The sequence below is a fragment of the Rhopalosiphum maidis genome, chromosome 2 (assembly GCF_003676215.2).
Source record: "Rhopalosiphum maidis isolate BTI-1 chromosome 2, ASM367621v3, whole genome shotgun sequence".
In the NCBI taxonomy this organism is placed as follows: domain Eukaryota; kingdom Metazoa; phylum Arthropoda; class Insecta; order Hemiptera; family Aphididae; genus Rhopalosiphum; species Rhopalosiphum maidis.
Genome location: NC_040878.1, coordinates 90,762,701 through 90,776,661, shown reverse-complemented (window position 1 = coordinate 90,776,661; position 13,961 = coordinate 90,762,701). Strand labels below are relative to the sequence as shown.

The window sequence follows — 13,961 nt, the reverse complement described above, 5'->3', positions numbered from 1 at the left end:
TGTACTTACAATTATAGTAAATTATAATTACATATAATAAAAGCGGTACTTGTATTAAATTCTTGGGTTAAAAAAAAAAATTCAAATCTTAATATAAAAAAAACTTATGTTTTTAAATAGTTTAATATTTATTCAAACAATATTCAATAATAAAAATGGCTTTGTATTACTTATTTTTTATATAATACATTTAATAGCAATATCTATGATATTTTAGGATTGGGGATATAATTTGAAAATACAAAAAATGACTTTCTTAAATATATACCGCAAGTTATACTTAGCTTACATCGCTACCCTACTTACACGTAATTAAAATTTGGTAACTAAAATATACCTTGGCAGCGTTAGTAATATACGTCGGTGTAACATTAGACAAAAGGCTCGAGTGAAAGCCCCATATTTCAACTAAACTACGACGAGAGTACAAGCGCCTTTCAATGTTATATCCTGTTCTAAATAAAACATCTACTTTATATAAAAAATGCTTTCTTTAAAAACACAAATAAATCCTACTCCCACAATTACTCCCACAACTCACCTACGCTTGCTCGATCTGATAAAAATGCACATCTTCTCACATTAAAAAAATAAAAATCTTTCAAAATAAAATACTTAGAATAATCGCAAACACCCTTGGATTATAAAACAACTTATTCTACATAAAGACTTAAATACTCAATTTATTGAATGTAGCCTTAAATTTATTTAAAGCTACATCAAAACTCTATCAATTTAACAGGTTAATTTACTACGTACAATTCACAAAGACATAATATACACCACAATGTTAAACAGGGTCGTCCTTCTTAGTTAGCCATACATTAAATTCAGATAAAACGCTATTTATTATTACAAACGTTACTATTCAAATATTTTTCTTCTCGGTTCTTATATTATCACTACATTGTTTTATTATTATTTGTTATTAATTATACAACACACATGGTTGTAAGATCATTACATTCATCTCTCTGCTCAGAATCTAAAAGTTGGCACAAATCAATGATTAGTAATCAATAATCATGATAAAATTATATAACATAAATGAAAAACCTTTTTAAAATTTTTTAAGTATTCTTTCTGCTTGAAAAAATATAGTTAAATAAAACTTATAACAAAAAATGTATCTTCAGTAAAATCAATTTAATGTTTTTAACTTTAATATTAGAGTGAATTGACTTATAATTAAACTCAAAGGTAAGAAATTATGTATTCTTGCGATATTATAATTTTTAAGTAAGTTATGAGTATTTTCATATTGTAATATTTTGCATGCTCATGGCTTACATTTTTATGTCTTTTGTGTCTTAGATGAACATTAACAAAAAGCGAGAAAAAGGGTAGCAGTTTTATTAATAGGTTACTGCAAGAATTTAATTTACAATGCAATTTTTAGTTATATAGTTTGGTTAATTGATTAAAGTTAAGAATTTTTAAGTATTTATGGAGATTTTTGTTTGTGAAATACCAAGAAAAAGGCATTATTAATCGTAATTAGATGGATTGATGCGCCTTAAGTGTTTTAATATTAGAGGGCTCCGCAGAACCTCATAACTGAATACTATATATCTTGATTTGTTGAATTATTGATTTGTATATGGTGAGTTTATTAGATAGTGAAATTTTGAATTTCAAGAGTGGTCTTAGGAGATGAAGTCTAGGGTTAACTGTTTTATTTATGAGATCCGGGTTATTATTCATTGCTTACTTAAAAATTTAAATTACAAACACAGACAATGTTCTTATTATATATAATCTGATCTACTGTAATCTGTTATTCTGTCTTTTTTATGATTGTAGCATCATAATAAAGCCAATTATTTAACCGCTTATGGCAGAATCTACTATAAACGATAAACATTAAAATTATGTAACACGTACAAATTTAAATTCATAAAATCTATTAACAGGTATATCCATGATACAGTGTATAATTGTTTTAACGAAATCTCATGTTATTCGCTGACAAATTATAGTAGCAAGTAGTATATTATATTATTAATTATTATATTTTCGACATGATACTAGAAATAATTCAATTTTAAACTACCTCTACAGTATATTAGAATATTATGTATTAAATGACAAATGGCAGCAGGATCTTATTTATCCCAATTAATAAAATATATAACATAACAGAATTCAAGCAATGGACTGTACCTTTAAAATCCCTATACTTGTAGCTTATTATGCATGTACATTAGTATAATTGTGTGTGTGTGTGTGTGTTAATACATCTCGGGACATGAAAGTACCCATATTCCATTTAATACCAGACGGTCCACGCATTTTGTAGCGTTAGAACACTAAAAATACCATAATAATATATAACATCGAACAGAACAAAGTTTTGTAAATAGGTTTAGCGTTTCTTATAACTTACAAGTGTTAATACACAGGTCAAAATAAAAATATACCATGCAGATTTTATATTATTTTTTATAGAATATTCTTTACTGCGATTTGCAACTAAAATTTCTTCCACAACCGTTATTTTTTATCTTGATTTTTTTTTTTTTTTGTAAACTGAGTGCATATCGGCCAAGTTTATTAGTTTTTTTTCGTATCGATTAAAAACATTCAAAGTTTATTTATATGTCTGATTTCACTAAAAAATAAAAAAGTTAATATGTTAATTTATATATAAACTTATACAATTTATAAATAAAACATTAGCATTGATTTTTAAATCTTCAACAAACTAATATAGTGAAGTAGGTACCATCTAGCGATATAATAATAATATTATTCATAAAACGAATAATAAAAAAAAGAATAATAATTAGGGAGAAAGGTAGGTATTGATCGAGATTAACGTTATGAAACGTCATCACGTATATATTAACATTTTTAAGCCACAAATATTATCCGATATGTTGATAAAATAGATTGTTATTGGTTGAACATTGTAATTCATCTCAAAATCAGTAGTTTCCTATGTTTCCTATACTTGAATTTTATACCTAAAATCTACGTGTTTATGTATTATGTATAATATTACATATACATAAAAATATTACACAATGGTATAAAATTAATAAGTTGATGAGGCATCGAAAATACCATCAAATTGGTAGATATGGTAGAAAAATAGTATACAATTTAAATATACTTGTACAAATATTATAAATGGTTACCTACGAATATATTGTTATTTAATCTGTGTTTATTAGGTTATCTCATAATATAAAGTATTCAAAAATTAACAATAAAGTTTAAACACAATACAATTTGTGTATTAAGTAATATTCTTATAATGGTGTATTTATTTTTTAATCTTCTGACCAAAATGTTTTAAATATTTTAAGTTTTAAAATACACGGTAAATATAGACACAAACACTAAAGCTAAATCAGAAAAAATAATTTTAAAAGATTAATGGACTTATGGAGCAATCACTTTGATGAAAAAAATTCAAAATCATAAAAAAACTCTTATACGAGCGTTTAGAGTCTAGTGCACGAATAAAGTATTTTAATATTTATTCCCTTTTAAATTTTAAAGAACAAAGTAGTATAGTTTTAATTATTTTTAAAAACAAATAAATATTTTTATTTAAACTCAAACATTTCGGAAATATACAATTTTTTAATATCACAATAAATACTAATTGTTTATTGTGCTATTTATACTAAAATATTATATAAAAGTATAAATAATTTTAAACAAAATAAAAGAAATAAAGTATACTAAGTATATTATGAATATTAATATAATACATTTAGTAAAAATAATAATTTTATATAGCGAATAAGTATAAATTACTCATTGTGTTATATCTTAATAAAAGTAATGTTTTCTTGAATAAATTAAATAGCCTTTTTAGTAATTTTAACAATACCTACTTTATCAAATATTCAACTATAGTTATGGATGCTACTCAATTTATTCATTGAAAATCTTAAATCAATTTAAATAAGAAACTACAGTATAATATTCATTATATTTTTAAAGTCCGATCTTTTGAAAATAATACATAAAAGATTAATTTGGATCGTTGTCCGTTAAAAATGAAAAATAATTTCTCTGAATGATTGATTTAATAAAAAAAAATATGTTCTTAAAAAATATATTTTATTATAAGTCTATATTTTATTAATGTTAAATTATGTTTATAAATGAAACTAAAAACTAAAACTATTGTTCCCTACTAAAGTACAATAATAGGTGTTAAAAAATAAGATTCTTTAAAACAATAATTAGCGGACAAGAACAAGCTTATTGTTTAAAAGAACAAACAACAAAAATATACATTTTATTTACATTTAAATTTAAATATAAGCCATTTAGTTACTCTATATTATATTAAAATAATATGTAACTGATATTTTTCCTAAATATTACACAACATTTTTATAATTTACCAAATTAATTAGGATGCGTATTATACTATCTTATATTGGCACAGGTGTAACTGTAATTAAATACTATTTATGATATTGTTATCAATATTATTAAATATTAATATTTATATGTGTAGTATTAGTATGTATCTACTATATTGTCTATATTATGTGGCATGTACATAAAAAATAACTGTCACATAAAATTAATTGTTATTCACATAATTTATTTAATTTCTTATAGCTTTCAAGTACGTATGTTACATTATTATTATACTTTATAGTCATAAAATAATTATTACGATTATATATAAAAAAAAAATGTCAATTCAATTAAAACTGTTAATAGATGTGACGAGAAAACTCATTGTTTAGCCGGATGAGTTAAATTTAAAATAATTATAGCTCAACTAGTAAACACGATCGTTTTGGTCAGCAAACATTCAGGTTTCCCAGGAACAACCCAACGTTCATTAATCGAATTGCTCTCTTCAAAATACCGTCATCAATATTTGTTATATACAATCAACTATAATTGTGAAAAAAAAATAGAAAATATTTAATTTTCTTTGAAACAAATTAAGTGGGCATACAAATTTCACAAATAGTCATATTTATAAATATGGGCACAAGTAGAGATATATAAAATAACATAAAATCATACATAACGTAATGTATTATGTTTATACATTAAACCTTATTAGAATTAGCCATAGAATAGTACATCAATGTTTTAGGTATGTTCAGACAATATAAACTTTGAAAAATTATAAATCTACTATATACTCGTATCAACTATTACTTACATACATGTATACATAAATATTTACAAACATATTTGAATATGATCAGTATTAATTTTAAAATTATAGTTAAATAGGTTTACCATTTAAAGATCCCAATAACTTACTATTCTCTACAAATAGAAAAATGTGTTACTTGGAAAGTGCTAGAAACAACAAGGATAAATGATTCCACATTACCACAATACTAATGAAAAAACCAAATCCAGAATAATTAATTAATAATAATCTTCGAAAATAACCCCAATAAGGGTCAATAATAATAAATTATAGTAATATAAAAGATTACTGGATATACATTATACATTTATTATAATATACCTAGTATTATGTACACACACAACATACTACAGTCTTCAAAGCGTAAACGAGTGATACAAGGATATTGATTAGCTGCTACATTATTTGACAATTACTTCAAACGCATTTTTATTATTATTATTTTCTTTTTTTTTTTTTGAATGTCCATTTTTCATTTATTTTATAATTCCGCGAATTTCAATACTATAATTTTAGGCTTATTTTTGATTAAAATAAAATAATAACAACCTATATACAAATATCAATAAAATTATTTATTCAATACTGCTGAGAAACATGCTCATGACAGATCGTATAATATGTTGAACTACTATAGATAAATCCAATTATGAGCACTTATGATAATATTTATAAACGTTCACATCTAAGGTAAGTTCAACGCTTTAACACACAATAATAGAACATTAACTCAAACCATTTAAATAATTCAAAAAGTGTAGCAGTATAGAAGGATTAGGAATGTATTTATTATTTTTAATTTTGGCTTAACAATTGGTAATTCGTTGGAATAAAAAATAAGCGGAACTAATCAAGTTAATAAAATCAAAAATGACGATGGATATATTATTTTAATAAACTATATTTTTTGATTTATTTTAGATTCCTATCACTTAAAATTAAATTCTTTACTATATCAAATGATTATTAAATGCTAACATTTTAATTAAATTTAATATTATGCATAATGCTAAATAATTTTGATACAATAAAATGTTTAAATTAATGATACTATTTTTACAACATATTATATTTCACTAGAATTATTTTTTAATAATAAGCAAAATATTCATACCCCAGGTAAATATTTTACTGAGAATTGTAAGAATTTCTGGTTTGCCCTTTTGTTAGCGTAATGCGTAAGACATGACGTGTGTTTCTTATTTACTTTATTAATTTGAAAAGTTTCTCAACATAAACAAAAGATCTCCATATAATAAAATCATTTTTATAACGTCTATTTTAACAACGTATTGTTTCCGGTTATTGTAGCAATAATTATATTAAAACTAACAAAAGAAAAATTATATCTTATAAACGGCATTAAATTAACACGTTATAGTAAGAATAATACAATTTTTTTTACGTGAAGCCAAATCAGTATTTTTTATAATATGTTTATGGTGTATTTACCTAACCTAACCTAATTATTTAATTCATAAATATTATTACGAAATATTTTAGGGACACATCTCACAATACTAATTTAAATTGTTTTTCTTATTTAAAACAAATAACAAATAAAAAAATAAACACATAACAATCTAGATGTAGTTACCTATTCATATAATAATACTATGATATTCACAAATAATGGTTTATTAACAGTAGTGGCTGAGGCGTTATAGCCATTGCAGAATAAATTAGCTTAAATATAAGGACAAAGAGAAATACCTATATGTTGCATACAAATAATTTTTTCATTTGTTTAAAACACTTGGATAAAATATAACTTGATTACACAATTTTTTTAATCAAATTTAAGTCTAAATACTGTCTATTTCTTGCAACAAAAAGTTATTAGATTTACTTTTTCACAAAAGAAATATGTATATATTTTATATAGTTAAAGGCATCTTAACGTCTGTGTTATTTTTAACGCGTTTATATTCAATTCGAGAAAATATTTGTATTTTACACATATTCGTAAGAAAACCATGCCATATATTATATGCTCAACAATATTTGAGATTACGATTAAAACTATTGGTTTAATAGTGATGATTGTTTTTCGAAAAACTCTTTTTAAAGCGATTAAAGCTTTAAAAAAAGTTTTATGTGTAAGCTCTATTCAGATTGGATAGTTGCAAGAAAATTGTAAGTTACACACAAAAAAAAAATAAATTTTAAGTTTGGAAAAACTTTTTATAGGCGTAAAAGCGTTTTGATAATAAACAATAAGCAAATAGATTTGAATTTAGGGGTAGAATATGTAATAAATTTACAAGTATGTAATATTTCATTCTATGTAATAAACTAATAACAAAAAAAAAAAATTTTAAAAATCATACTAATAATATAATTGTATTTATTTTTAAACAACTTAAAAAAACTTGAAAAATATAATCGTGTATTGTATACTTTGATAATCTAAATAAATATTTATTTTTAATCACTTCTAATGTATATACTGCACATATTGATATATTTTGTAATTGCCGTTAGGCGTAAATATAATAATGAAATAAAATAAAAATAAAATAAAATATTAAAGTGTTGTAATACATTTTAATGCAATAGTAAATAATTATATTGGCAAAACACTTCTAAGTGTAGATCAGTCAAAGTCTCAATGGCTGAAATTCCTTAACATTGTTTGCACTTCTATGAAGTACCTTTTATCCAATTCTTAACTTTCTGAGAGATTATATTTACATTTTGAATACATTTAACTAACCACTAAAAAAGAGATTCACAGAGACAATATTTTAATTTTAAAAACATTATCAGTTAAATTCAAATATTCTGTTTTTTTTTTTTTTTATAGAAATTTAAAAGTTTAAATAATTGAATTAACTACAAATCTGATAAAGTAATTCATTATTATTTATATTCTTTAAATATGTGTAAACTAAATGCTCTTACATATATTTAGTAATTATCTTAAATACCTTCAAACTTTGAAACCCTTAATCATAAAGATAATTTACATGAGGCTATTATTATAAATGTTCAATATATATTTAAGATACCATAATAGCTTATTTTATTTTTATTAAATATTGTTATATTGTGTACTTGCAATCTTGAAATTCTTATTTTTGTTTTATCTCCCGTCATTTACAATAGGTAACAACAAGATAATTAATTTTAGAGATACTAAGTTAAATAATTGGAATTCAAACTAAGATCAAACAAAATAAACACAAAAGCTTTATTTTAAATTTACCTATTGGAGCATTACAATAAAAATTACTTTTATATATACTTAATCAATATAATATTTCAAATTAAAAAAAAAGTTTTTCAAATCTTACATAAAGTACAATTATTGATTTTTTTTTTATTACTAATAGGTATCCGGTACATCGATAATAATTGTTTATTAACAATTATCTTAATTTATTTATTAATTTAATAAAAAATAAATTAGTGCAAGTACTTTCATAGTCCATTTTCATTTCTTATTGCGGTAATCATACAATGTTTGACCGGCAATATTAAGTATAAAATACCTTATTTTACTATTTAATATTATAGATCAATCACAGTGTAAAAATATTTACTGTATGCGAAAATTTTAATTTTTTTTTAACTTTCTTTTATAAACTTAAATCTTTTTTTTCAGTTATAATATTATAATGATTAAGAAATAAAAACACAATATTTATTAAGATGAAAATGTATACATGATAAATATGTTTTGCAGGAGTGACAAATTACAAGTCAAACCCTGTATGCAGTGGCGTAAACTGGGTGGTGCAAATTCAGCACTGGCACAACCACATTTTAAATGTGGTGGTACAAAGGTATGTTTTTGCACCACCAGCAAATCATTAAAATGTATAATAATATATAAACAGGTACAAAATTGTAATTTTCGTGTATGTATTAGGGATTAGACATTATCAGTTAAATTATTATTCTATCTATCTTCTAAAATAGTAAAATCAAAAATATGGCAATAATTCAGTACCTGACAAATTAGAATCAAAATAGAATACATAAAACAAAATTACATTCAAAAAAGTTTCTATTAATTTTAGAGACATTAAAAATATTTTAAACAATACCTACTAATACAGCAGGTTGCGAAAGATCTTTTTCTTGTGTAAAGAGGTTAAAAAGTTATCTTAGAACAACTATGAGACAAGAAAGGCTTAGTAGTTTAGCAGTTTAGCTACTTTGCAGCTCGAAGAAAAGAATAATATCTATAATCTGTGGAAAGAGGACGTCGTCTCAACTTAAAATAAATAAAAAACATTTTTGACTTTTTTTATTAATACAGTAAAATTCCGTTACAACGAACTCCGGGGGACCGAATTTATTTTCGTTATAACGGAAATTTCGTTGTAACAAATATTCGAATAAGCTCTTTATAAACCCCGCTTTTCGGCAGAGGATTTCTATGACTTTCGTTATAACGGGATTTTTTGTTGTATTAGTATTCGTTGTAACGGGAATTTATTGTATTATAATAATAAAGGCTTTACTGCTAAAATAATTAAAAATATATTTATTATTTAAAGAAATATATTATGGAAAAATATATTATAGTTTATGGGGAAGGATTTTACTTAGGAAGTTGGATTATTGGTGTGTTGGAAACAATTATAAGTTGAGAAAAAGCCACTGCACCACCAGAAATTGGACCCAATTTACGCCACTGCCTGTATGATTTCTTTTTAACGTTACACGACAAAATTATGTTTTTTGATTAGAAAATGTCTCATAAAATACGATGTGATTACCACTGAAAGAAATTAAAATTAACTTAGAAGAAATAAGGAGATACTTATATCCTACCTGTACATTTTCATTTATAATTAATAATTGAAATAGCTAGTATTTTAAATACTTTTCAATAGTCCATCCATTACAAGACAAATACATTTTGTTAATAGTTTGAAAAAACGTATAAGATGTACTTATTGTAAAATTTATATAGCATAATATTATATTACATTTATATTTTATCAACCGTGTTATATTATGTTTCTGATTTGCACCATAATACAATCAGCACTTTTGAATAATATGATTATATTTTTCCTGATAAATTTGTTATAATATAATAATATATCATGTTGTATAAATGTGACTATTTATTTTATTTATCTTTACAATTTATTATTAAAGATGTGCGTCAAACAAGTTTTCAAAAGGACTAATTATTCTTCAGATTATTATTTTGCCATAGTAATAAATCTTACAATTTCTGGTTTGAAGGAGTGCTTGGAAATCCGTCATCTCTCCCCTTATCAGTTAATTTTCAATCGCAATATAATTCAGTATATTCTTTACATAGATATATATGTTATACGTAGTGTATGTACCGCATCAATTGTACAAAACTTGTTAAAGTAAAGCTAAAAGTAAGTATAAGAAAATAATTGAATACATCCAAAAAATGTCTTTATCTATATTATAATACTTATAAAAGTACTTTTTCAAAAATACTAATTAGTCTGATTATTAGTTATTATTTATTAGTAATTTACAAAACAAATTGATAGCGATGTAATATAATACATACAATAAACATATCTACTTTTATAGTATAATATTATTATATGGGCTATTTTAAATAATCTATGTGCCCCTATTAGTTATTTTATATAGGTACCTAGCTTCAACAGTTGACTACTACAACAGTCAAATAAATTATAAGTAGTCAGTAATTCAGCACCACAAGTCCGCACATATTATAGACAATGAAACTAGCATTAAGAGGCCGCAACACCCGCATGTGTTATCTCCGTCTTACAAGAATGTAACATAGCAAATTTATAACCAGCAGATCACGTTTAGCTCCTTTAGTTTAAAAATTAGAGTGAACCGATCTATTATGAAACTTGATGGTAAGAACATTATCTGTATTTGTGTGTTGGTTTTTACGATTATTAAGTTTTTAAGTGAGTTACGAGCATTTTTAATTTACGTTATGTTATATACGCATAACTTGCTAAAAAATTTAACTATCGTAAAAAACCAACACACAAACACAGATAATTTTCTTATCATCAAGTTTCATAATAGGTTGATTCACTCTAATTTTGTAGAGTGTAAATTTGCTATGTTACGTACTTGTAAGACGAAGCAACACATGCGGGTGTGACGCCCTCTTAACTGCACGCTGAACACATCAATGAATCAAATTGTTTTCTATACTTGAATTGAACTAAAAATTAAAAACATTTTTTTTTAAAATCAATCATAATTTAAAAATAAATTTGTATTTTATTATTAACTTTTTATATTTGATAGCAAATTAAATAGATATGCATCTTACATTATCATCCAATGAACACTATAATAAATGTAAACCTAATAAATGCTTTTCACCTTTTTATAACGATATAGACCTACACATCAATAATGTATTAAAATTTATGTCAACAATTAAATAATAACATAATAAAAGAAAGTTTAGTGATAAAATTTTAATTGCCTAAAAAATGATTTTAACAAATAATATGGTTAAATGGATATTATTATTATTTATCTAAACTAAATACCTTGAAGACTTGGGAAATAATTATACTTTCTCATATTTAAGCTTTTTTTGGAAAAATAAATTTCTTATACTTTCCGGGGTAGCTAATTCGATCTAGTGAATTTAAAAGTATAAAATTCTTCGTATTTTTAAAAATAATTAGGAAAAAAATATTACGAAAAACTAATTCAGCAAAAAAAATATTTTATAAGTTTTTGAAGTCCAAACTATAATATTATTAGATATTCAAACAAATAACACTTTAAGAAAATACAATGTTGTAATTTAAAAAAGATTAATGGTAAGAACTAGAAAATTGTTCTCGTTATAAAGTATATTATTATTTTTTATACTCAAATAAATTTTCAAAATTTTTACTCTAATTTCAAGCAATGTATGGTATGAATTTATTAACTTCATTCTAATGTATAATGGTATTGGCTATATGTTAATCATAACAATACATTGCATAATAATTTTAATAATTTTTGTAATACAATGTAATATTATATTCTGTGACATTGTTGTTAAAATTAGTTAAACCTACTGTATTACAAATAGAACAAAACATTATTAATAATTAAAAATAGCATTAATATTAGATTTTAACGCCGTACGTAATTATTTATTAAGAAAATTTAAAGAATATTTCAAAAATCATAAATTAAAACTAATTTAGATAACGCGTAGTATAATTAGGTTCCTCATTAAGCTAATTTTAAATCTATACGGTAAGACATTGATCAATTTTTACCATTTTAATAATCCTGATTGGACTCAAAAAAAAAAAAAAAAGTTAAAAACATAAAATAATCTGCAATAATATGATTTATTTTATATTAGGTTTTAAAGACCAATTTTTCAAAAGTGAAAATGTAATTTTCTGTTATATAGAAATAAACTTATTGAACTTACAATCTTATGCTAAAAATAATCAACATAAATATATTATTTTGTGTAATTTTTAATTACTTAAAATTAATTTAGAACATTTACTAAGAAATAAATAAAACTACTTTACTTAAAATAACATTTTAAAGCACTAATAGTTAATATTTTATTTTTCATTAACACTTTATTGATATGTACAATTGGACATGTTTCTGCAATTTAAACTATAAAATCAAATACTTTCTCTATTCCTTCTATAACCAAAACATATAATATAAGGTTACTCAAAATTGTTAATAAAATAAAATATTTTAACACCTAAAACGTCCATGAAATAATTTAAAAAGTTTAACAAAACTATCTGCAAAATCGTATTATTTATGTAAATCCAATACTTAAATTAAATATTAAGTAGTCTATATTCCATATAACATACATTTGTATATGCCATTAATCATTATTTATTTATTTATTGTATTATAAATTTTAAGTAAATTATTTAATTATGTTGTCATACCTTTAAAATCGGAAAATATTAAATTAAGCTGGTGAATTATTATATAGGTATATAATACATTTTATAAGATTCAATTGAAAATGAAGCCTTATAGATAATAATATGAAAACAATAATCGCGATAAATCCCTGTTATATGTTTTATATTTTTTAATATGACCAAAATAACATCATGATTTTAATGACAAAAAATAAATAAAGATCGATAATTTTCACACCACGTTATAATGAAAAAACAAACAAATATAATATTACAGCTTCTTTTTCAAATTTCATTTTATCATTTTATCATACTATTATTAATACACGTACTTGAACGTGAGCGGCGAATGCGGTAGCGAGTACTGGGACGGCAACGATCAGCAACAGATGGTTCATGGTGATAAAAACGTGTGGTTCCCGACGGCGTGTCCCGCGATACGTGGTTTCAGTACAAATGACAGTGTCCAAATGCCGACTACCCTTTTATACAACCGACACCACCACCACCATCCACCCCCAAGCAGCAACCCCTCTTGGATGACGCAAAGGAGGTGACCGCAAGCGGGCGCAGAACCTAGTTGCAACGATAGTACTACACACAATAATATTACAATAATATAAAATTATCTATATTAGTATATTATTATTTATATATTACTATCGTACATTATTATTAAATTTACGACGTGTTATTATTTGTATTTAATACATTCCTATATGTACATATATATATACCAACTCAGGAATGTATTTGTTGAAGCTAAGGAGAAAATAGTTTTTTAAATCGAGACTTTGAAATATAGACACTTGTCTAATTTTATAATTATATTTAATTATTAATATGTGAAATTATCTGAGTATATAAATTATAATATATAAGGAAGGTTTAGAAAAATATGTTATCACCGAGATGTGAACACTTTGAATGCGCCTAAGTATTTGACTTTA

The 13,961-nt window shown here is 23.5% G+C and overlaps 1 protein-coding gene across 1 annotated transcript in view; it reads right to left on the bottom strand.

Annotated features, from left to right (window-relative positions):
• The window catches only part of LOC113554086 (corticotropin-releasing factor-binding protein), a 43,225-nt gene extending 29,761 nt beyond the window's left edge, over positions 1-13,464 (bottom strand). The window contains exon 1 of the mRNA XM_026957773.1: positions 13,344-13,464. Within this exon, the coding sequence (XP_026813574.1) occupies positions 13,344-13,409 (66 nt within the window). The 5' untranslated portion in view covers positions 13,410-13,464. The remainder of the gene's footprint in view (positions 1-13,343) is intronic.
• Between the last annotated feature and the right edge of the window lie 497 nt (positions 13,465-13,961).